Source organism: Perognathus longimembris, chromosome 5 (assembly GCF_023159225.1).
Source record: "Perognathus longimembris pacificus isolate PPM17 chromosome 5, ASM2315922v1, whole genome shotgun sequence".
Classification (NCBI taxonomy): Eukaryota; Metazoa; Chordata; class Mammalia; order Rodentia; family Heteromyidae; genus Perognathus; species Perognathus longimembris.
Genome location: NC_063165.1, coordinates 52,621,074 through 52,644,122, shown reverse-complemented (window position 1 = coordinate 52,644,122; position 23,049 = coordinate 52,621,074). Strand labels below are relative to the sequence as shown.

General features: G+C 38.9%; 1 protein-coding gene across 2 annotated transcripts in view; it reads right to left on the bottom strand.

The window, feature by feature from the left end:
* Nucleotides 1–23,049, bottom strand: part of Acap2 (ArfGAP with coiled-coil, ankyrin repeat and PH domains 2) — a 115,581-nt gene that overhangs the window by 36,287 nt on the left and 56,245 nt on the right. For both annotated transcript variants that reach the window (XM_048346907.1, XM_048346908.1), the window contains exons 8-10: nucleotides 22,494–22,589; nucleotides 19,981–20,055; nucleotides 5,181–5,293 (exon numbers count right to left, since the gene is read on the bottom strand). In XM_048346907.1, the coding sequence (XP_048202864.1) occupies nucleotides 5,181–5,293; nucleotides 19,981–20,055; nucleotides 22,494–22,589 (284 nt within the window). The remainder of the gene's footprint in view (nucleotides 1–5,180; nucleotides 5,294–19,980; nucleotides 20,056–22,493; nucleotides 22,590–23,049) is intronic.

The following is a 23,049-nucleotide window of genomic DNA, read 5'->3' as shown; positions in this document are numbered from 1 at the left end:
AATATATTTTGCTTGAACCTAGGGATATATAGAGCCACTTGTATTACAGATATACCTAACTTTGAGAAATCACTAACTACAATTCTGAAAACTATTTAAAAAAAAACAAGCTTAAAAGTCCACTTAAGATGTAAAGCTTTTTACTCTGATGCAATTTTAATCACGTCACATAAAATATATCTAGTCTGGTAAACTTAAGACTAGTGAATACTGCTTTCAAAAGACTTACAATTATGAAAATAAGCTGAGGTTTTAAAACTATTTGGGAAGTCATAGTCACATTCACATCTCTCTCAGGAAAGAGGTATTTTTAAAAAGTTGATATTAAAAGTTTTACATGCTATACTTCTGTAAAACTATAGACTTGTCACTGTAGGGTAACTATTAAATGTTCCCTACAACTAATCAATCATTGGGCATTGGTGGCTCATGCTTATAATCCTAGCTATCCAAGAGGCTGAAATCTGAGTATTCAAGTTCAAAGCCAGGCCAGGCAGGAAAGTCTATGAGACTTTTATCTCCAATCAGCTACCAAAAGAGCCAAAAGTGGAACTGTGGATCAAGTGGTAGGAAATCAGCCTTGAGCAAAAAAGCTCAGGGACAGCACCCAGGCCCTGAATTCAAGCCCCAGGATCCATCTCCCTCTCCCTTTCACCCTCCCCCCTTTTCTTCTTCCCCTCCTCTACCAACTAAAAGTACATAAGCAGTGAGTAGAAACTTTATGTCTAAGTAGCTAGATTCTTGTATTTTTAAATTTTTATTAAGTAGTTTTACAAAGGGGTTACAACTCCATAAGTCAGGTTATGAATACAATGCTGCTTCTTCAACCCTTCTGTCCATTCTTCCCTAATTTCCCTCTCCCATCCCCACCTTCAAGTTACAGCTTCCTGTATGTTTTTCAAGTTAAGGCGTAACTATTAAAAATATATAATCTTACCCAAAGGCCAGTAGTAACAGATTAGATTGTGCTGGGTAGGGTAGAGAACTAATTAGAAAAACAGGGCAGACACTAATCAAATATGGCTAAAGGGAAAGTATATTTCCTGAGACTAGATTTTTGACAAACCTCATTTAAAAATTAATACATTCTAAATTAATACAAAAACAAGAATATTTTAAGTAGCATTTACTATACATTTTTCTTCTCCCATTTATAATGCTCCTTTCTACTATGCTTTAGATACATTTGTCCCCCAAAGTTTTATGCTTGGTCTTCAGTATGGTGGGAGGTAAAATCTTTAAGAGGTAGGGCCTTGGGCTGGGTAATTACATGACTGGGGAACTGCCAATGGAAGAGTGGTTATGGAAAATGAAGACTGGCTCTTTCTTGCTCTCTGGCTCCCTGTTGCCCACTATGGGCTCTCCTGCACCACTTCTGCAATGATGCAGTCCACAACCAGGCCCTCACCAGAAGACAGATCAATGAGGCCACCCAATCCTGAACTTTCAGCCTCCAAAACTGAGAGCAGAATAAATCTGTCTTCTCTCTCAATTATCTCTATAGCTCAATTTCTTTAGGCTATTAAACTTTAACCCATGATTCTAAATAGAAACTGTTATCTCACAACATATAAGTGGTACCTCCTTTAAAAAGCAGCCCAATTTCTAAGCAGCACAGGCCACGTTTACTTTTGAGGGTTGTAGCTACTCCCTACTTCATATTTTATTTTTAATATCTATTAAGCAAAATCCATAAATCAAATAGTTAAAATAATTAATAATGTTCACTTAAACTAATATTAATTTTCTTCTACTGCTGTAAGTGGCAATCTAAGTTTCCACTAATACTTACTGTGCTGCTTCGCTTTAAAGTCTGAGATCATTTGTCAGTGAAGAAGTCCATGGAAGTTTACTTCTTTTCTTCTTAACATAAACGTATGTTTCTATAGACTTCCTGTATTTTTCCTTTTGTTAAATTTTAAATTTAAATTGTTTTAAAATATGAAATTTAAAACTAAATTCTAACATAGAACTATATTGGTTGAATAACTTTTATTTACTATGAGATTAATCAGTAGCACTTTTTTTTTCCATTTCATCTTCTAGTTACAGAAATGGCCAAGAAAGGTTTAAAAGATTATTGTCTTAGTTTTCGGACTCTGTGAAACACCCATTTTCATTTTTACTTCATAATAATTAGATAAATTATTTCTAATCAGATCACTATAGTTGCCCCCCCATATTCATGATATTTTGTTTAAAGTTCTTCAGAACTTAGAATGTCAAGTATAATCATTACTCTTTCTAGTTGAAATTCACTCTCAGATAAGGAAAAACAGTATTTCTAACAAAACTTTGTACCATTTAAATTTAAATTGGCTATAACAAATGCTAGAGAAATACTCAACACATTATTTCCTTCAATGCCAAGAAACCAAAAAAAGTAAGTACAATCAAAGCATTAAACATTTGGGTTTCTATTAACAAAACTGTATGCTGAACAAACTTACCAAGAAAATGCTATTTTTATTTTTATTTTTTGTCGGTCATGGGGCTTGGCCTCGGGGACATGGGTGCTCTCCCTGACCTCTTTTGCTCAGGCTGGCATTCTACCACTTTGAGCCACAGCACGACTTCTGGTTTTCTGGTGGTTACAGATAGTTAAGAGAGTCTCTTAGACTTTCCTGCCCAAAAGCTGGCTCTGAGCCTTGATCCTCAGATCTCAGCCTCCTGAGTAGCTAGAATTACAGGTGTAAGCCACCAGTGCCTGGCTGAAAATGCTATTTATTTTGCCAACGTCCAGTAAAAACCCAACTCTATCATGAGGCAAATTCTCTATTACTAGGTAGACTGACATCTTGTTCAAGTAATAAAATTTACACGTTTCAAATAATAATATAACAGCAAATGAATTAACCAGAACCAAAACTCAACTCTCAATTATTCAAAGTTGTTCTACTGGGGGTGAGAAGGAAGAGAGAGCTTCTTGAAAAAAAAAGGATTCATTGATGATATTTAGAAAGATAACCCAGGGGCTGGGAATATGGCCTAGTGGTAAAATACTCGCCTTGTTACATGAAGCCCTGGGTTCGATTCCTCAGCACCACATATATAGAAAAAGCCGGAAGTGGCGCTTTGGCTCAAGTGGTAGAGTGCTAGCCTTGAGCAAAAAGAAGCTCAGGGACAGTGCTCAGGCCCTGAGTTCAAGCCCCAGGACTGGCAAAAAAAAAAAAACAGAAAATAAAACATAGAAAGATAGCCCTGAGTCAAGCAATCTTTTGATGATTTAGATATGAAATTATTTTACTTTATATTAATATATAGAAACTATAATAAAATGTTTCATATACTCTTTTGTCTTTCTCCTTTTGATAAATAATCTTATTAAACAGTCCAGACTGGCTTAGAAATCACAATTCTCCCGTCTTCTGAGAGCAAGGATTACAGACATATACTGCCACATTCAGCTCCTGGCCTAGCTCAAAATCAGTTGCTTTTCCAAGGAGTCATGTGACCAAGGGTGTGTGTCAACTAGTCATGCATTCATTTATTCATTCTTCTTTTTAGTATAGAGGAGAAATACTGGAGGGTGGGGGGGTAGAACTCTGGGCCTCCTGAGCTATGCCTTTTACTTATTTCTTACACTTTTAACCCAAGGCAACTCAGTGCCCCAAGTACAATCCTCTTAACCATTCATCCCACATAGCTGAAATCATAAGTATGTACTTCCAGGCCAAGTGTGGTTTTTTTTTTGGGGGGGGGGGTTGGGGGAGGCAATCCTGGGACATGAACTCAGGGTATGTCACTGAATTTTTATACTCATGGATAGTGCTCTACAACCACTTGAGCCACTGCTCGACTTCGGGCTTCTTAGGTAGTTAACTGGAAGAAGAGTCTTACAGACTTTCCTGCCCAAGCCTGCTTCAAACCACAATACTCATATCTCAGCTTCCTGAGTAGCCAAAATTTATATTCATGAGCCACCAGAGCCCAAACTCACTTGGTTTGTTTGGTTTTGACAGTCTCTAAATCTTTTGCCTACCGTGGCCTCAAACTATGATCTTCCTGACCTCTCTGCCCTTCCAGTAGCTAGGATTACTAGCACACAACTGGCACACTCACATTCCTATAACAGATGTTTAGTAGTTTCATATTTTGTAAAAATTACTTCAGCAAAATCCAAATATTTGGGAAGCTGTTAAGTTTAGAATAAAGAAGCAATGGCTATCACAACTTCCCATCTGAAAAAAAAAAATCCTGTGTCCTTAAGTTCCTCTTTATGGCTACTACAAAGTGGCAAATATCAGGATCATCCAGCTTAAAAATTAGTAAGGCCTGGGAATGTGGCTTAGTGGTAGAGTGCTTGCTTCGCATGCATGAAGCCCTGGGTTCGATTCCTCAGTACCACATACACAGAAAAAGCTGGAAGTGAAGCTGTAGCTCAAGGGGTAGAGTGTTAGCCTTGAGCAAAAGAAGCTCAGGGACAGTGCCCAGGCCCCAAGTTCAAGCCCCAGGACTGGCCAAAAAAAAAAAAAAAAGTTAGTAAACATTAAGGAAAAGCCTACATATAGGGGAGGTACAAAAAAGAGAAAAAAAGCTCAATTATTCTAATCACCAATTACATTCAATATACATAATTTGGACTAATATTCAATAACCAAAGTGGTAAGTAGCTTGTATTCAATAATTGTGATGATATATAATAATATACACAAAATAACCAAGCAATATAAAAATTCAACTTGCTTCCTCCTTTAACCTTGCTTGCAGTTTAAGAATTAAGAAAGTTTTCATTTTTTACCTGCTTCTAAGGGTCTTTTCTTCGATGGACTGGAATCGAGAAAGTTACTACAAACTAAGTACCAGTGGCTCACACCTACAATCCTAGGTACTCAGGGGAATGAGATCTGAGGGCCCCAGTTTGAAGCCAGCCCAGGGAAAGAAGTCCAAGAGACTCATCTCCAAGTAATCACCAAAAGGCTATGTAGCTCACACCATGGAGTACCAGCCTAAAGAAAAAGCTAAGGGAGAATGCCCTGACCCTGAGTTCAAGCCCAAATAACAGCATAATAGAAAGAAAAAGACAAGAGAGAAGAGAAAGAAAAAGACAGAGAAAATAAGAAAGCACACAGCAAGAAATAAATTTATTACACAATTTATAGAATTTCAGGAAAAATGAAGGAAATAGTCGCCAAACTTCAAATATGGAAAGAACAAGATTCACATGTGAAATATATTACCTGTTCCATGTCTTGAAGGCATTGCTGGCCCGTTTAAAGAGATACCCTTCCATGACAATGCCATTTGCAGCATCTACATTATATTCTAGCTTAGAATCATCACTGGAGAAATCCTATGCAAAATAACACACAAGAGATCAGATTAGATCATTATGTTACCTACAAAAATCAATTTTTCTCTGGGAAAAGAGTTGAAAAGGAAGGAAAGCTTTGTATTAAGACTGTTACAACACTATTCATGAGAAATGAGGAGGACTTAAAGCCCACTGTACAGTAATTATGATGATTGTGTAAAAGCACAGATGAATATATAGAACATAAAAAAGTAATTTTAATAAAAACAAAAATAGTATGTGTACAAATAGACACAGAGGCCAAGTAAATATTACACAAGTGTTATATTTAGAAGGTTTTTTATCATAATTATTTATGATAACAATTATTTATGTGTTCATAATTTTAAAGACATATTAATATATTTAATTGTGATTATTTGAATCTACCTATATATTTAAAAATTTTATTTTAATTAACTAATTTGTCAGGTGTGGGGCTTGACCTCAGGACCTGAGTGCTGTCCTTGAGTTTTTTCAGTCAAAGGTAGTGCTCTACCACTTTAAGCCACAGCTCCACTTCCAGCTTCTGGTGGTTAACAGGAGATAAGAGTCTCACAACTTTCTTGCCTAGGCTGACTTCAAACCACAATCCTCAGATCTCAGGTGTAACCCACCAGTGCCAGGTCTCTACCAGTATTTTCTAAATGTATGACTACTATGGTAGCTTTTTAATCTAAGAGGAATAATTACTATTTAATCAGTTCAAAATTAGGACCAAAAGAAAAACCCTCTAGATTTTCTTTTTCCTCAATTAGAATTTGGTCTAAAAGTCCAATTTCAAGTTGGCATATCAAGCTCATTTTTATTTTTTTTTTTTGGGGGGGGGGTAGAGAAGGTTTGAACACAGGGCCTGGCATCACTGAGTCACATACCCATCACTTGTGCTTACTTTTTATGAGAACTACAAATCATTCATAGTCTTCTATCAGCCTATTCATTCAACTATACATATATAATATTAATATTAATATAAATATCATATTACTACTATATAGCAACTAATATTTATCAGTTACTAATTGATAAATTTAATATTATATTGATATGTTAATACATTAATATATTATTTTTTGCATGTAACTCAAATGTTTAATTTCCCTCCAATAATTCATAAAGTTCGGAAATCAGATAATCAATGCTTAAAATGTTTCCTCACAAACATCCTATTTTGAACACAATCTCAATAATGTTGTATCACAGCAAATTTAAAACTCCTAAAAACTCAGTACCAGAACTTTTGAAATTATTCCTATACCAATAACTAAAACTAGAATGCTGCTTGTCTTGAGAAACCTTTTTACTGATAACCATCTGCTGAGAAGACTGGGCTGTAAGAGACCTGGACAGAAGGGGAGGTAGAGTGAGAGTCACTCAAGAGCCTTCCAAATCTGAGGTCTGCTAAGGCAGGGAGTGCAAATGAAATAAGAAGTTTCTTTTTTAATCTCCAGAGTTTTTTTTACCTTTATAATTACATAGAAAGGAATAATTTTAACAACTGTTATTTCTACATAAGTCTTGGGCAAGGGCTGAAAGAATAAAGAGAAATTCATTTGTTCGTGTGTGTGTGTGTGTGTGTGTGTGTGTACGTACACATATATGTACATTAAAGGTGTTTATTTAGGTCATAATTCTGGACTTTTCAATGAACATATCAGTTGATGGCATTCTTATCTGAAAAGTCCTTGGCATCTCCTGATATTTTTTAAACTCCAATCATAAAAACAAATCCATAAATGAATCATTACATTTCTTCCTAGGAAAACCATTACCTCTTTTTTTTTTTTTTTTGCCAGTACTGGGGCTTGAACTCAGGGTGCTGTCTTTTGCTGAAGACTAGCACACTACTACTTGAGCCACTGCTCCATTTCTGGCTTTTTCTGTTTATGTGGTACTGAGGAATCAAACCCAGGGCTTCATACATGCTAGGCAAGCACTCTACCACTAGGCCACATTCCCAGCATGAAAAACCATTATTTCTTAGAAAAACCATTGCATTTCTTTAATTCTCTCATTTAAAATTTATTTGAGGTAAGGCTCAGGGTATATCTCAGTGGTAATCTGGTAGCCTAGAATGTGTAAGGCCCTACATTCATTCTTCACACCTGCTAAAAAACAAATAAACTATTTGAAAAACAAATTAAGTGTGCAGGTAGCTCAGTAGTACAGTGCTTGTCAATGATACACAAGAACCTGTATTCAACTTCCAATACTGAGAAAGAGAGAAAGAGAATAAAACCTCTCTGAATGTGTAGTTTACAAATGTTTCTGTACAACCTATGTCCTTGAGATAAATGAGTCTTCAATTTAATTACTGTTAATATCAATACTTAAAGTACTTATAAATATGACAATCATATTCTTGTACTTAAAATGTGAGAAAATTCATAATTTTAGCAATTGATAATACTGGATGGAATATATACTGGTAAAATTCCTCTGATGTTCTAGTGATCTAACAAATGAAGAAGGAAAACTCAAAGACAAAAGACTAAATATGAAATCTGGAAGCCAAAAAGTCAGCAGAGCAAGGAATCTAGCTTTCACCTTAACGGCATTTGCCTGACAACAGAACTTGAACATTCCTGTGTGGTTCAGGGAATAAAAAGGTAAAAACAAATGGATGGTCAGTGATGGGTATCAAATAGAAGCTTTTTCCACTGAAACTGAAAGCTAGACAAGAAATATCATTATTACCACTTATATTTGAGCTTATGATAAAAGTTGTAGCCAGACAGAAAGCAAAATGGTGACAGGCTGGAAAGAAAACACTACCATATTTATGAATGAAATGTTGTACAAAGATCATTTTAAAGTATCCACAAATCATCAACATTAAAAGAGAGTCATTGATTACAGTAATTACAAGAATACTGATTACAGCCAGGCACCAGTTGGTCATGCCTATAATCCTAACAACTCAGGAGGCTCAGATCTAAGAATTATGATTCGATAAATCCAACAGACACTTACATCCAATTAACCAACAACATAGCCAGAAGTAGAAGCATGGCTCAAATGGTAGAGCACGTTCAGTGAGATCTTAATGCCCTGAGCTTAAGCTCCAATATCAGCACAAAAATAAACAAAGAAAATAAAATATCAGTTACAAAAATCAATAGCAAAATCTTGGTTTTATTCTAATACAACACAAGGTAACTGTGAGAAAATAAATTTTAAAAGGTAACATTACAAGAACACTCAAAATGTGTTTAGAGACAGATGCTACTGACTCACATCTGTAATCCTAGCTACTCAGGAGGCTGAGATCTGAGGATCTTCCTGGGCAGGAAAGTCTGTGAGACTCTTATCCCCAAATAACCACCAGAAAATGTGACTAAATGGGAACTGGGAATGTGGCTTAGTGGTAAAATGCTTGCCTTGCATGCATGAAGCCCTGGGTTTGATTCCTCAGCACCACATACACAGCAAAGGCCAGAAGTGGTGCTGTGGCTCAAGAGGTAGAGTGCTAGCCTTGAGCAAAAAGAAGCCAGGGACAGTGCTCAGGCCCTGAGTACAAGCCCCAGAACTGGCAAAACAAAACAAAACAAAACAAAAAATGTGGTTAAATGTAGTCAGAAGTGGTGCTGTGGGTCAAGGTCAAAGTGGTAGAGCGCTAGCCTAGAGCAAAAGAGCTCAGGCCCTGAGTTCAAGCCCCATGACTGACAAAATATTAAAAGTTAAATCTAGTAAAACATACAAAAGAAACAATAAATCTTTCTAAAAGCAATTTAAAAAACTTCAATAATTGAGTAATAAAACAAGGTCATCAATTAAACAACATTATAAAATAAAGATACCATTTTCCCCAAAGTTCATTACTTGATTTAATATAATCTCAAAATCCCAAAAGCTATTTTTATGGAACCTAAGAAGTTGCTCCTAAAATTTATATGGAAATGCAAACCTACAGTAATTCATTTCTCCAAAAGAAAAGGTAAGAAACTTTACTTTATTAGATATGAAGACTTACCATAAAGCTAATAACTAAGAATGTAAGAGAATATAATACCAAGATATTAGAGAAAAAGACTAACAGAGAGCCTAAAGCTATATGTAAAGGTGAAGTACAAAGAGGACATACTACAGAAAACTAGGGAAAAAACTTTATACATGTACTTAACATCTAAACATGAAGTCTACTGATGTAGCTCAGTGGCACAATTTGTGAGGCCATGAGTTTAATCCCTAGTATCACATACAAAAAAAAAATTAAGAAGTGATCTAAACATGAAAAAATGAGTTTTTATACATAGAAGAGATGTTCATGATTTGGAGATAGAAAAGACTTACTGAACAAGAGACAGAAGGCATCAAATAAAAACTAATAAACTATATAAAAATTTAAAACACATATAACCAATAGGGGCATATGCTTATCTTCAGAATACATGAAACATATGATTTACAACTAGATAATCTGACAGAAAAAAAAAGAAAAAAGCACTAATAGACATTTCACAAACAGTATATCCAATCTATAAATCTATTTAGAAAACCACAATGATATATGTCCACATCTGTCTACAAAATTAGCAAAAATTTAAAATTGTTTCTAATACAACAAGGTGGCAGTGAGCAATGGGAACTCTCAGAGTATTGCCTGCAAAGAATGGAATCACATTTCGAGAAACAATTCAGTATTACCTACTAATGCGGGACATGCGACACTCTCTAGCAGTTTTACTCCAAGTAAATCATCAAAAATGTGTACATAACCAAAACCATGTAGATATTTACAGCATCACAGTGCCTTCATCTGATCAACGCCAGTTCTTTAGAAATCTAAGTAAGTACATAAAATATGGTTTCCCTTAAATTTAGGTTGGATTTTTTTGGGGGTTTTTACCTGTAATGCAGCCTTGTGCCAGCATTTAAGGGGAGGAAAAGAAGGCAATTATTCATAATGAATAAAAATTGCATTATTTTCAGTAAAGGAAAATAGTATGAAGTATTGTTCAACATCAAATAAACTGATCTCAGATTTAATACTAGTTCTGGACCTTTAGTATAATATTTAGCACAACAGGGAAAGATATTAAAATATATATAAATGTATAGTCACTAAAAATAATTGAATTCAAGCATATAATCATACATTTATACAAATACCACAATCTTTCATTTTAATTAAAAATTGTCCCATCTTAACAATCTTTTCACAGTAATGTTACTAAAACAAATTACTCATTAAAATATGTTGGGTCAACTTTAGTGGTGCATACCTGTAACCCCCAGCTATACTAGAGGCCTAGGTAGGAGGGTTGTAGTACAAAGCTGACCCCTGGAAAAATGCAAGATCCTGTCTGAAAAAATAACTAACACAGAAAAAGGCCTAGGAGTGTACCTCAACTGGTGGGGCATAATTTAAAAGGTATGGGGGTAGTCTATAGTGATAGTGTGCCTGTCTAGCAAGTATGAGGCCCTGAATTCAAACCTCAGTACTGCATTAAAAAAAAAATCATCATGTTGCACATCCTAATTTATTCTGTTTTTACCTGCCAATACAAAAAGAGCTCCCGATATGATGGGATACACATATTTGTTATCCTTCCATTCCAGAGGTTAAAGTAGAAGGATTACAGTGCTAAGCTAGCCTTGGTCACATAGCAAGACTAAAAATGTTTTAATTTGCTTTCAAGTAAAGAAGGTAAGAAAGGGGGAAGAAGGAGAAGAAAAAGTTATTCAAATCAAAAACTAAAGCCAGGCATGGTGCAGCTACTGTAGACGAAGAGAATCAAGAGTTCAAGTCCAGTCTGGAATACACAGCAAGATCCCCTTTAATTTTTGAAAAAGTTAATCTAACTTTCTAACTTTAAATGAAAAAAATATGGGGTTAGTCTTATCTTACAATAAAAAGAAATAATTTAGCCAGGCCCTGGTGGCTCACACTCATAATCTTAGCTACTCAGAAGGCTGAAATCTGAGGTTTGCTGTTTGAAGCCAGCCCAGGCAGAAAAGTCCCCAAGAAACTCTTATCACCAATTGGAAGCAGCGCTGTGGCTCAAGTGGTAGAGAGCTAGCCTTGAGCACAAAGAGGCTCAGGAACAGCACCCAGGCCCTGAGTTCAAGCCCCACAATTGACAGAAGGGAGAAGGGAGAATGAGAGGAGGGAGAGGGGGGAAGGAGGAAGCGGAAAAGGAGGGGGCAGTGAGGAGGAAGAAGAGGGGGAGGAGGAGTAGGAAGAGGCGGAGAAGAAATGAAATACTTTGAAATGAGGTTATAGTAGTGCACAACTGTAACACTAACACTCAAGAAGTGGACACAGGAGCATTGTGAGCTCCGAGCATTTAACTGGGTATACAAAGTGCATTCAAGTACAACAAGGCTACAAAGCAAAACTTTGCCACAAAATAATTGATAATAAGAATCTTTCCTTTCAAAATGCTACTTAGACCAGGAACTGGAGGCTCCTAGTTACTCAGGAGACTGAGATCTAAGGATCAAGGCAAGAAAGCCCATGAGACTGTTGTCTCTAATTAACTACCAAAAAGCTGGAAGTGAAGGTGTGTCTCAGTGGTAGAGTTCTAGTCCAAAGCTAAAAATCTAAGGGAAAATGCCTAGGTCCTGAATTCAAGCCCCAGGATAGGAAAGAGGGGGAAGGGAAGGAGGGGGAGGAGGGGGAGGAAAAGGAAGAGGGGGAGGAGGAGGGGGAGGAGGAGAGGGGGGAGGAGGAGGGGGAGGAGGAGGGGGAGAAGGGGGAGGAGGAGAGGGGGGGAGGAGGAGGAGGAGGGGGAGGAGGAGGAGGAGGAGAGGGGGGGAGGAGGAGGGGGAGAAGGGGGAGGAGGAGAGGGGGGGAGGAGGAGGAGGAGGGAAAAGAAAAGAAATTATCTTTTTTTTTTGAGCCAAGAATGGCAGGATACTCTCATAATCACAGCATTTAGCAGACGCAGGAGGATCATGAGTTCAAAACCAGCCTGAGCTACATATGAGATTGTGTCTCAAAAGACTAAGACTTCTTGCCTATCATGCATAAGGCCCTATATCAATCCTTAGCATTGGGAAGGGAGGGAGGGAGGGAGGGAGGGAATTCTTGAATTTTGTGTTATCAAAAAGAATGTCCATAGCTGGGCATGGTGGCTCAAGTTTGTAATCCTAGCTACTTGGGAGGCAGAGCTCAGGGAACTGCAGGTTAAGGCCAGCCTGGGCATTAGATTTCCTAAAATTCCATTTCTACCAGTGACTGAGTATGGTAGTATGCACCTGTTATCCCAGCTACAGGGGAAGCACAATGGCTGGGGGCAGTGACACATCGCTTTCGCCCTCAGTGACACAGGAAAGCACAAGTAGGAGGGCTGTAGCTTAGACCAGTTGGGGCATAAAGTGAGGTTCTACCTCAAGCTAATGCAAAAAGAGGCTGAAGATGTTGCGCTTACATGGTAGAGAGAGTCTGCTTTGGCCTTGAGTCAATCTCAATAATCCCCTCCCAAAAAACCCTCATAATTCTAAGAAGAATATTAAAACGTTCTTCCCTGTTTTCTGTGGAAGAGCAGATTTTCTTCATGTACTTCAACAATATCACCCAATAGATGAGATGCAGATGAAGCCATGAGACAGCAGCTTAATCTGTCAGGCTAAACATTAGAGATTTGCAAAGGTATGAAATCATACTCTTCTTCCCAGCAAGTATTTTATTTGAAGAAATACAGCTACTTTTAATTAAAATGTTAATGTTGTTGATATGCAACATGTTTTTTATCCATTTTTCAATAAGTGATTACGTTAGAACTCATTAAATCTATTTTAAATTGTGACCGTAAATGTTAACAGTATCTCTGGAGTTTATTCTTGGTGATTTTTTTTTTTTTTTGGTATTAGGGTTTGAATTCCAGTAATAGATAGATATACTTCTTTAAAAGGAAGATGCCTGGCCCGTATCCATGGAATGAGCCTCTCTAGGAACAGTTCTGACTCACACCCCAGGGCTTTTTGTTTGTTGTTTTTTTAAGTGGAGATGCTGAGATCTCCCAAAACAAGGAGAAAGCAGGAGTTCAGAATGCAGACACAAAGCCAAAAGCACCTTGCTGCTGCACACTACAAGTCTGCACTTGGCTGTCAGTAGAGAATGTCGTTAATTAAACCCTCCTGGGTTTTCGACTGGCTGGCACCCTCAGCCTATGGAACACATCCATCACTCACTTTCGGGCAGTAGGAGAGTCCTCTGCTAGCTTCTGAAGCCTTAAATGTAGCCACTTATGCTCCCCCATATATCAGCAACAATGAGGGCTCCGGGGTGCAGCACATGGCCTGGCCATAAACTAGTCAGAGGAGGTAACCCTCTGCTTAGTTGCGTAGTAGAGTAGAAGAACTTCCTCCTAGAAACAACCCCTTTGCCCTAATACCTCAGACTGAATAAAAATAAGCATTTCTGACACATGCCTAAGGATCAGACCATCCCTGGGAGACCCCACACTGTCTCTTCTAACAAAAGAGGAGAGCATTTTTCATGCACACTCCAGCCCTGTGGACAGTGTACAAACAGCCAAATTCAGGGTATCCTAATGCTATCTCCCCCTCCTCTAACCAGAGATGTCACCACGTGGTGATACCTTCTCTTGAGACACCCATGATACTGTCACTGTCCATGCACTGGGGATGTTCTGACAAGAGTCTCAGGAAAAGATAAGTCCTATCAGGGAAAGTAAAGCAGAACAAGGTATTGCAAAACAGTGGCACCCTGGCCAGATGAGAGGCTAAAGGTCTATACAAGTGTGTGCTCACACCCTGACCTCCTGCCCCTTCCCTAGCTCTGAGCTCTCCTAACCCAGAACCCCAGGCCTGCTATCCTTCCCAGAGGTTCCAAGAGGGAATGGAAGGCATTGGAAGGCCCGTTAGGGCAACTGGAAATACTAATGATCTTTGGGGACTTTGGGCTTCTCGTGGCACCATAATTCCTGGTAAAGAAGTGGCCTGGACTAGGGCAGGTTGCTGGTAGCTCTAGTAATGCATGACATGGACTGTTGTGCCCTACCTGGTCCCTGGCATTACAACCTCCCCTCCCGCTTTCCCCATCAAAACTGACGTCACTTAGCTCTCACATGTGATCTCAAAGACTAAGTCTCACCGTACAGAGCCCAAGGCCCAGTCATTCAGGCAGCAGATGACCTCTCCATGGATGTAGCCCATGTTTAACCTCTGTCTCTGGCTGGGGCCTGTTCCAACTCCTGATAGGTACTGGCCCATCCCACCAATATACACTTCTCAGGATGTCCAACGATTTTCCTGCCCCATCCTTGGTTGGTGGTGTCACTGTGATGCTAAGAGACAGGCACCTTGATTGCAGGGACTCTGGTGCCCTGCTGGCCCCTCCACTCAGTCCTCTACCTCCCTGGCCTCCAATCCTTGTTTGTAAATACGATTCAAGCCCAACAACCACTTGGGGGCTGCTGTGAGAATTAATCAGATGCTGGAAGAGTGTTAGAACCATAGCAAGCCAGTGAGGTTTTAAAATACCTATTCTTTTTTGATGCTTGAAGGTTTTCTAAGGGTATCTTTTCTTACTCAAAAACTCATATATTTGCCAGGCATCAGTGGCTCATGCCTGTAATCCTAGCTACTCAGGAGACTAAAATCTGACGGTTATGGTTCAAAGCCAGCCTGGGCAGGAAAGCACATGAGACTCTCATCTCTAACCAGAAAAAAAAACAAAAACTAAGTGGAACTGTGGCTCAAATTGTACAGAGCTAGCCTGGAGCACAAAAGCTGAAGAACAGTGCCCAGGCCCTGAGTTCAAGCCCCTAGACTCTCTCTCACACACATATACATCATATATGTATACACATTTATATATATGTGTATATGTTTATATGTGAATGTGTGCCTAAAGATTATACATATATATATGCACACATTTATGTAGATGTATATATGTGTTTGTGTACATGTGAATGTGTGTGTGTGTGCATATACAAAGACAAGAGAGACAGAACAAAAATTTGGGGAAACAAAAGAAAGAAAATATAATATAACCCATAAACCCACTGCTTGAACAACCCTGAAGATTTTTTGTTTTTCTTTCTCCTTCCCTTCCTCCCTCCCTCCCTCCCTCCCGCCCTCCCGCCCTCCCTTCCTTTCTTTTTGTTGGTCGTGGGCCTTAAACTCAGGACCTGGGCACTGTCCCTGAACTTTTGGTTCAAGGCTATCCCTCTACCAGTTTGAGCCACAGTTCCACTTATGATTTTCTGATGGTTAATTGGAGAGGAGAGTCTCATGGGCTTTTCTGCCCTGACTGACTTTCAACCACTATCCTCAGATCTCAGCTTCCTGAGTAGTTAAGATTACAAGCATAAGCTACCAATGCTTGGCTATTTCCTTCTTTTTAAAACTTTACTTATTGGGCTGGGGATATAGCCTAGTGGCAAGAGTGCCTGCCTCGGATACACGAGGCCCTAGGTTCGATTCCCCAGCACCACATATACAGAAAAACGGCCAGAAGCGGCGCTGTGGCTCAAGTGGCAGAGTGCTAGCCTTGAGCGGGAAGAAGCCAGGGACAGTGCTCAGGCCCTGAGTCCAAGGCCCAGGACTGGCCAAAAAAAAAAAAAAAACTTTACTTATTCATTTTTACATAATTGAAAACATACTCAAAAATCCTCTATTTGTGATTTTAAGTATGATTTGAGGTGTTGGATTTTTTTCCTTTCCCTTCCTTCTTTCCTCCCTCCTTCCCTCCCTCCCTTCCTTCTATCTTTCCTTCCTTCCTCTTTTCTCTTTTATTAACATAACAGAAATATTTTCTCATGTCTGTTTCTCAAAACATCTTCCTATATATAATACATAAAGACCAAATGATGTGGGTGATGAACATTTTTGAGCATTTTGGATTTTTTTTTCTGCGAGTCCTGGGGCTTAAGCTCGGGGCCTAGGTGCTGTCCCTGAACATCCGTTGTTAAGGACAGCATTCTACGTCTTGAGCCACAGCTCCATTTTCAGCTTTTTTAGTAGTTTATTGGAGATAAGAATCTTACAACTTTCTGCTTGGGTTGGCTTTGAATCGTAATCCTTAGATATCAGCCTCCAGAGAAACTAAGATAACAGGGATGAACCACTGGTAACCAGATAGTTTTGCATTACTTTTATAGCATCACTTCCCAGAAGTCAGAGGCTTGGCCTAACGGGTATGAGTATTTTCAGGCTCTCGATGCAGACATCATGGTTATTTCCCAGAGCTGGCAGCTGAAGCTGGAGTCTCTGTCCAAGGTCACACAGTTCATCTGCAGCAAAGCCAAGGCTGACTCAGCCACATAGCCCCAAAGAGGAGCTGCCGCTTTCCTACAGAGCACCTGATTTCTGCAGGGGCCTCTTGGGACTAACAGCACTGTGGTGGTGAAGTTTGACGCAAAGGTTAGTGCAGTAAAAGAACATTCTAGGCTTCAGACCCTTGGATTCTCAGTCACCCTGAGTCTGGCCTCTGCCAGCACTACAAGACGAGGGCCTAGACTGGACCTAATATCCTGCCCTTCTACCGGTACATCACTCCCAAGCAAACCACTTGGTTTAGGTTTTTTATAAGAAAGAAGACCAGAGATAATGCATTTGCTCCAGCTTGATCATAACTGTTGGTTCTATTGGTCATTAAAAACTGATCCAGATGGATCCCATGGCAGCAGGTTGGTGCTAATGACACAGCTGGTTCCAGAAAGCAAGCCCTCAGCCAGCATGGGCCAGAATGCAGTCCTTTCGAGATGAGGTCAGATGGCTGGAAAACACCTCCAGTGCTGTGTCTCAACACCAGGCTCCACATTGACACATCAAAGAGAGCTTTCTGTGCGCTCCAGCCCTGCATCAGGAGTGGCAGGCAGGGTGCCAGACCACTGCCAACTCTTCCATGTGAGCACCAGGACTTGCTGGGCACCTGCCCGGAGCTGCCTGATCGGGTTCTTCAGGGCAATGCTGCTCTAGGTTTGTTTCCTTCCCAAGTGACTAGGACTTCGGGCAGCCCTGTTGGTAATTGTGAAACCAGAGCCCAGAGGACAAGGTGTGGGGGATACAGTTATTTGTCAGATGCTTCCGAGGTGACTTGTCACTCTGGCTTCAGAACACAAAGGTGAGTGGCTCCATGCTGGGCTTGCAGTCAAGATCCTGGGGCCTGTTGGAAGGAAGGCATCCTACACATCTGTGTCTCTGTCCAACCCACAGCCCAAATGGATGAGGCAATGCACATACTATCACATTTTCAAGCCTGAAAAGAATGCTTTTTTGCCCATTGGAGGAAGACCTGTCTCATCTCTCTCAGAAAGAATAGAGAATCGAGGGGAGAAACTAGAAAGAGTGAATGGTCTGCGGGAAAATGTGCCACCAGTTTGAGAAAGCTCAGGATCCAGTCATGTGATATTATTGTTTGCATAACTAAAAACACACATACACAGACAAACACATGTGCAAGAGCATTTGGGGGGTGTGCCAGTACTAGGATTTGGACTCAGGACCCGGGCACTGTCCCTTAGCTTTTTTGTTCAAGGCCAGTGCTCTACGACTTGAGCTACAGATCCCCTTTTCACTTTTTGATGGTTAATTGGAGATAAGAGTGTCACGGACTCTCCTAGCTTCAGATTGCAGTCCTCAGATCTCAGCCTCCCCAGGAGCTAGGATTACAGGCGTGAGTCATGAGCACCTGGTGCAAAAATGAATTTAAAGAAAAAATGCTAAAAGAGAACAGTACTCTTTATATGACATAACAAAACAGAATTGGGGGGTAAGATCATCACCTTTGATACTCAAAAGAGACAGGACTTACAAGGGCTACTTGTAAGAATGTATTGTGCATGACTGAGGAACTTCCTTAACTCAGCCTTCTGGACTTGGTCCAACTTTTTAAAAGAAAAAGAGTCCAGCACAGTGTAATCCTAGCTACCCAGAAGGCTGAGGCAGAGGATTATAATTTTGAGGCTAGTGAGAGAGATGAAAACCAACCAAACCCAGAAATATCACCACTGGCTTTTGAAGGGCTATGAGTTTGTTTTATAATGGAAGGAGGCCTTTTGAATCCACACAAGGCAGAAGAGTTTAGGACCATTTTTTTCTCTGCCCCGAATGCACGTTGGCATTGCAGGGAAGTATGAGAAGGGCCTGGGACACCTGCTTAGTCCTGCTTAGGTCCTGAATTCAAGCCCCAGGATAGGAAGAAAGGAGGAGGAGGAGAAGGAGGAGGAGGAGGAGGAGGAGGAGGAGGAGGAAGGAGGAGGAGGAGGAGGAGGAGGAGGAGGAGGAGGAGGAGGAAGAGGAGGAGGAGGAGGAGGAAGGAGGAGGAGGACAAAGGATAGAGGAGGATGAAGGAGGGAGGAGGAAGAGGAAGGAGGAGGAAGGAGGGAGGAGGAGGAGGAAGGAGGGAGGAGGAGGAAGGAGGAGGAGGAGGTAGGAGGAGGAGGAAGAAGGAGGGAGGAGGAGGAAGGAGGAGGAGGAGGGTAGGAGGGAGGAGGAGGAAGGAGGGAGGAGGAGGAGGAGGAAGGAGGAGGAGGAGGAGGAGGGAGGAGGAGGAGGAAGGAGGAGGGAGGAGGAGGAGGGAGGAGGAGGAGGGAGGAGGAGGAGGAGGGAGGAGGAGAAGGAGGAGGAGGAGGGAGGAGAAGGAGGAGGGAGGAGAAGGAGGAGGGAGGAGAAGGAGGAGGAAGGAGGAAGAGGAAGGAGGAGGAGGAGGAGGAAGGAGGAGGAAGGAGGAGGAGGAGGAAGGAGGAGAAGGAAGAGGAGGAGGAGGAGGAGGAGGAAGAAGTTTACTTAACTGTTTAAACTAAGAAAACAGATTTTTTTTTAAGTAAGCAAATCTTGTCTATTATTGCACCCAACCTCCAATGATCTCTACTTTTTGTTTTCAAAGTACTGAAAAAAGCCAAGGGCCAATGACTAACTACTTAGAGGCTTAGATCTGAGGATCACAGTTCAAAGCCAGCCCAGGCAGCAAAGTCTATGAGATTCACATCTCCAATTTATCACCAAAAATCCAGAAGTAGAGCTATGGCTCAAGTGACATCACACTAGCCTTAGGCAAACAAGTCCTGAGTTCAAGCTCTAGAGCTGGCACAAAAAAAAATTATTGCACAAAAAATTTCACTATCTAAGATATAGTATTGTATTTTATATATTATATTGTATTTCAGACATGACATTCAACTACCAGTATAAAGAAATTTAAAAAACAGCTTAATAATTGAAATTTCATTCTTAAAGGCAATTTCCAAAAGCTAGTATAGTTGGCCTTGGGCAATTTAACAAATCATACAGTTCAGCATCACTGTGAAGGAAGGGGAATGTTGCTCTGGAGTGTACCCCGAAAATTGGTAACACTGTCACCAAGGTACATGCACTCACAATCAATCTCTCTCTCAATCTTTTATCTCTTATGTCATCTTTCTCTATTATTACTCACTTTTATTTGTCTCTTTTCTCTCTTTCTTGTAGACACATACAGCATATATACATACATTTGCAGAATATTAGTGGCATCCTAATTGAAACTATGAATAGTATTAAAGTAGGTTTTTTTTATAAAATGGTTCAAGAACAGGGCCTTTAAATGTTTTGATCTGCAAGGATAATAAAATATATACCTTAACATATAAAAAATATTATACTTTCCACAAAAAGACAAATTTATTTGTACCAAGCAATTAAACAACTGGAAAGATTTGTTGTAACACAATGGTACCTTGCTTAAACCAAATGTAAATAAATCTTCTTTAACTTTTCCCTTCATGTACCTTTTGTTGAATAGTGGAATGTTTTTGTTCCATCTCTCTTTTCTCCTTTGCTGCATCTACAACCAGTTGATCCAACTAGAAAGGAAGAAATTTTAAAATCAAAGAAAAAAAGCATTTTTTCAAATGATATTTGCAAGTAAGGCATAAAAACTCCTTCTGGCTAAACTTAAAAGCACATAATATTTCTTTCTGGTATTAATCCCTCTTGGAAAAAGTCCATACCTGCTCTCGGGAAAAGGTTTCCAAGAACAGTCATGGTGCCAAGCATTCATGGCAGGAAGCCCTCTCTTAGGAATGTCAGCAATATGGAAAATGATTCTCAGCAAAAGGAAAATGACTCTTGCTTAAGGTACATGCTGACTCACTCAACAAATCTGGATAGTTACAATCAAAATTATAAAGAAGAGACACAGGTGATACCTCTCAACTTCAAATGGCAAAAGATAGTTGAGCTAAGTAAGACCAGTCAATTCCCACAAGTTAATATTAACAGATACTACCTAACACTCAAGAGGCTTCAAGTCTTCAAGTTGGCTGTTACAATCAAATATAAAGGTCGAAAAAAAATTAACCAAATGAAAGATAGTTTTAAAAATCATGAGCTGGGTGCAGACACATGCCTATATCCCCAGCATCAAGGCAAGAGGATCACTTAAGAAGACCCAATCTCCCAATAACAACAAGAAATGAGTATCACTCCTGAGTTTTACATTCTATTATCTACTAACCCAATTTCTAATAGAAATTCTAATTAACTATTTACAGCCAGAACATAGTATCCATTAGACACTATGGGCAATATGAGTTTGATTCACAAATTATATTTAAGATGGGAGTATAATCTAATGTTTGACAGAATGTGAGGGAAGCCAAGAACACCTAAGAAAGTCTTACTTTCCCCCATGAATGGGTTATATGTCCTATCTATTCATTTCTACAAAACTCTAACTCCCATCTTAAGTGGTAGAAAAAGCTACTTGTTCTCATTACTAGAAAGGTCATATTTTAGCAGACTACATTCTGGCATCAAAGCTGCATTTTCCAAGTTTCCTTGAAGTGTGTATGACCTTGTGACTAAAATGTAGACAGAAATAATACGTACAATTTCCAGACATCTTTAAGGAAACAGAACATGTCTTTCCCCTTTCCTCCTTCCTGTTAGTTGGAATTTGAAAGCTTTACTAACTGCTTTGAACCACGAAGCAAACTCGAAGGATATATAGCAAGCCCTGAGAATCAAATAGTCACAATACTGTGCTTTGGATTTTTACATAGAAGAACTATATTTCTACCTTCTTAAACTCTTACTATTCTGTTTTGTCACTTGTAAATAAACATAATCTCAACTGGTTTCTGTCTTTTAACACAGAGATTAAAGTTTGGTGACTTGTTGGTTTCTTTTAATAGATTAAGTTTAACAGAGACCAAAAAACCCAAAATGCATGTATATGTGTATGTATGTGTATATATACATATATATCAAAGCATATGTCTTCGATAATAGCTCAACACACACACACACACACACACACGTAAATACACTTTTGATCAGTAAACATAATTCCCAATCCACTCTTACATTTATCTCATTTCCTTAATTCTATTTTTCATCCTTCATTCCTATGCCTCATGCCTCAAAAAAATAAACCACCTTGGGGGGAAGAAAAAAACACCTAAAAATGGACATTATTAAATCAACAAAGCCCATCAATCAATGAGCTTATCAATGTTCCCACTGATATAGTAGAGTACTAGGTCCAATTCTCAGTATGGGGGGGGGCGGTGTTCAAAATATATCCGCACTATAAAATGGTACTCAGATGTGGAAAATAATTTGAGCACAGTAAAATTCATACATAAAAAATTCTTGTGTATGTGTATGCCTATGTGTTTAAATCTAAAATCACAGGCATAGACACATAAACACTCAAATAACTCTGTGTAAAATGACAAAAAGACATAGAAATGCTATAGTCCTAAACTGCTTACCAAATAACAAAATGAAATTCTTTCAAAATAAAAATGTGCTATAAATCAAATGAAAAGCAAACTAGGGTGGTATCTCAATTATTCAAATGTAAGAAACTAGAAAAATTCAGCAACATGTACTGAAAAAATAAACTTTGCCTGAGTGGGGGAGGGGTGGGTGCTGGGGGTACGGGGGAATATTTTGAGACAGGGTCATGCTACATAGATCAGACCGGCCTCAAAGTTACTACATAGACCTGGCTGGTCAGTCTCGAAATTAAAAGCATCACATCCTATCTCAGCCTCCTGAGCAACAGGATCACAGACATATGCCACCATGCCCACTTTTTGGTTCCTTCATATACTATCTATAATACAGGCTATTTTTACCATTAATATCATTTTTGGTAAACGTATTTAGCTCATACATAAATATACTATATACTGAATTTCTATTAAGTAAATGAAATATCAAATTAGGTAACATGATACATTTCTTTTAAAATACAACTAAGATAAAATCAAGAAATACAGTTCAACATTACCTGTGCTCCAAGATCTTTCATGTAGGGCCCAAGTTCACTAAAGAGATCATATCCTTGATGAAAGAAGGCCAAATGGGCATACATAAAGGATAACATCTAATAGGGAGAAAAAGATCACCAATTTAAAAACCATTCCTAGACAAATTATAAAATATTATAAAATTCCTAGGTAAATGTTTGAAAATTTGATCCTATTGAATGTTTTAATTTTTTTCCACAAGAGTCCCAAGTGTTACATCTATTTTAAATTAAACTGAGACATTTTTCTTGAGTATGTCCTAAATAATTACAAAAAAATTGGAATAAAATAACAAATTTCTTTTAAGTTTTAAATTTAAATGGTTTAATTTGCTGATTTAAATTTTAAATTAACAATGATCTAAATTTTAATTTAGACTGTATCTAGATGACAGAAACGATAAAGATTAATCAACTAATCAATTTTTCAGCAACCTCACTATCATCATGGGTATTTCAAGGTATATTGTGCTCCTTGAATGAAACTTCTTAGAAAACTAAGCAAGTAAGACTTACAAAAACAAGAATAAACAAGAAA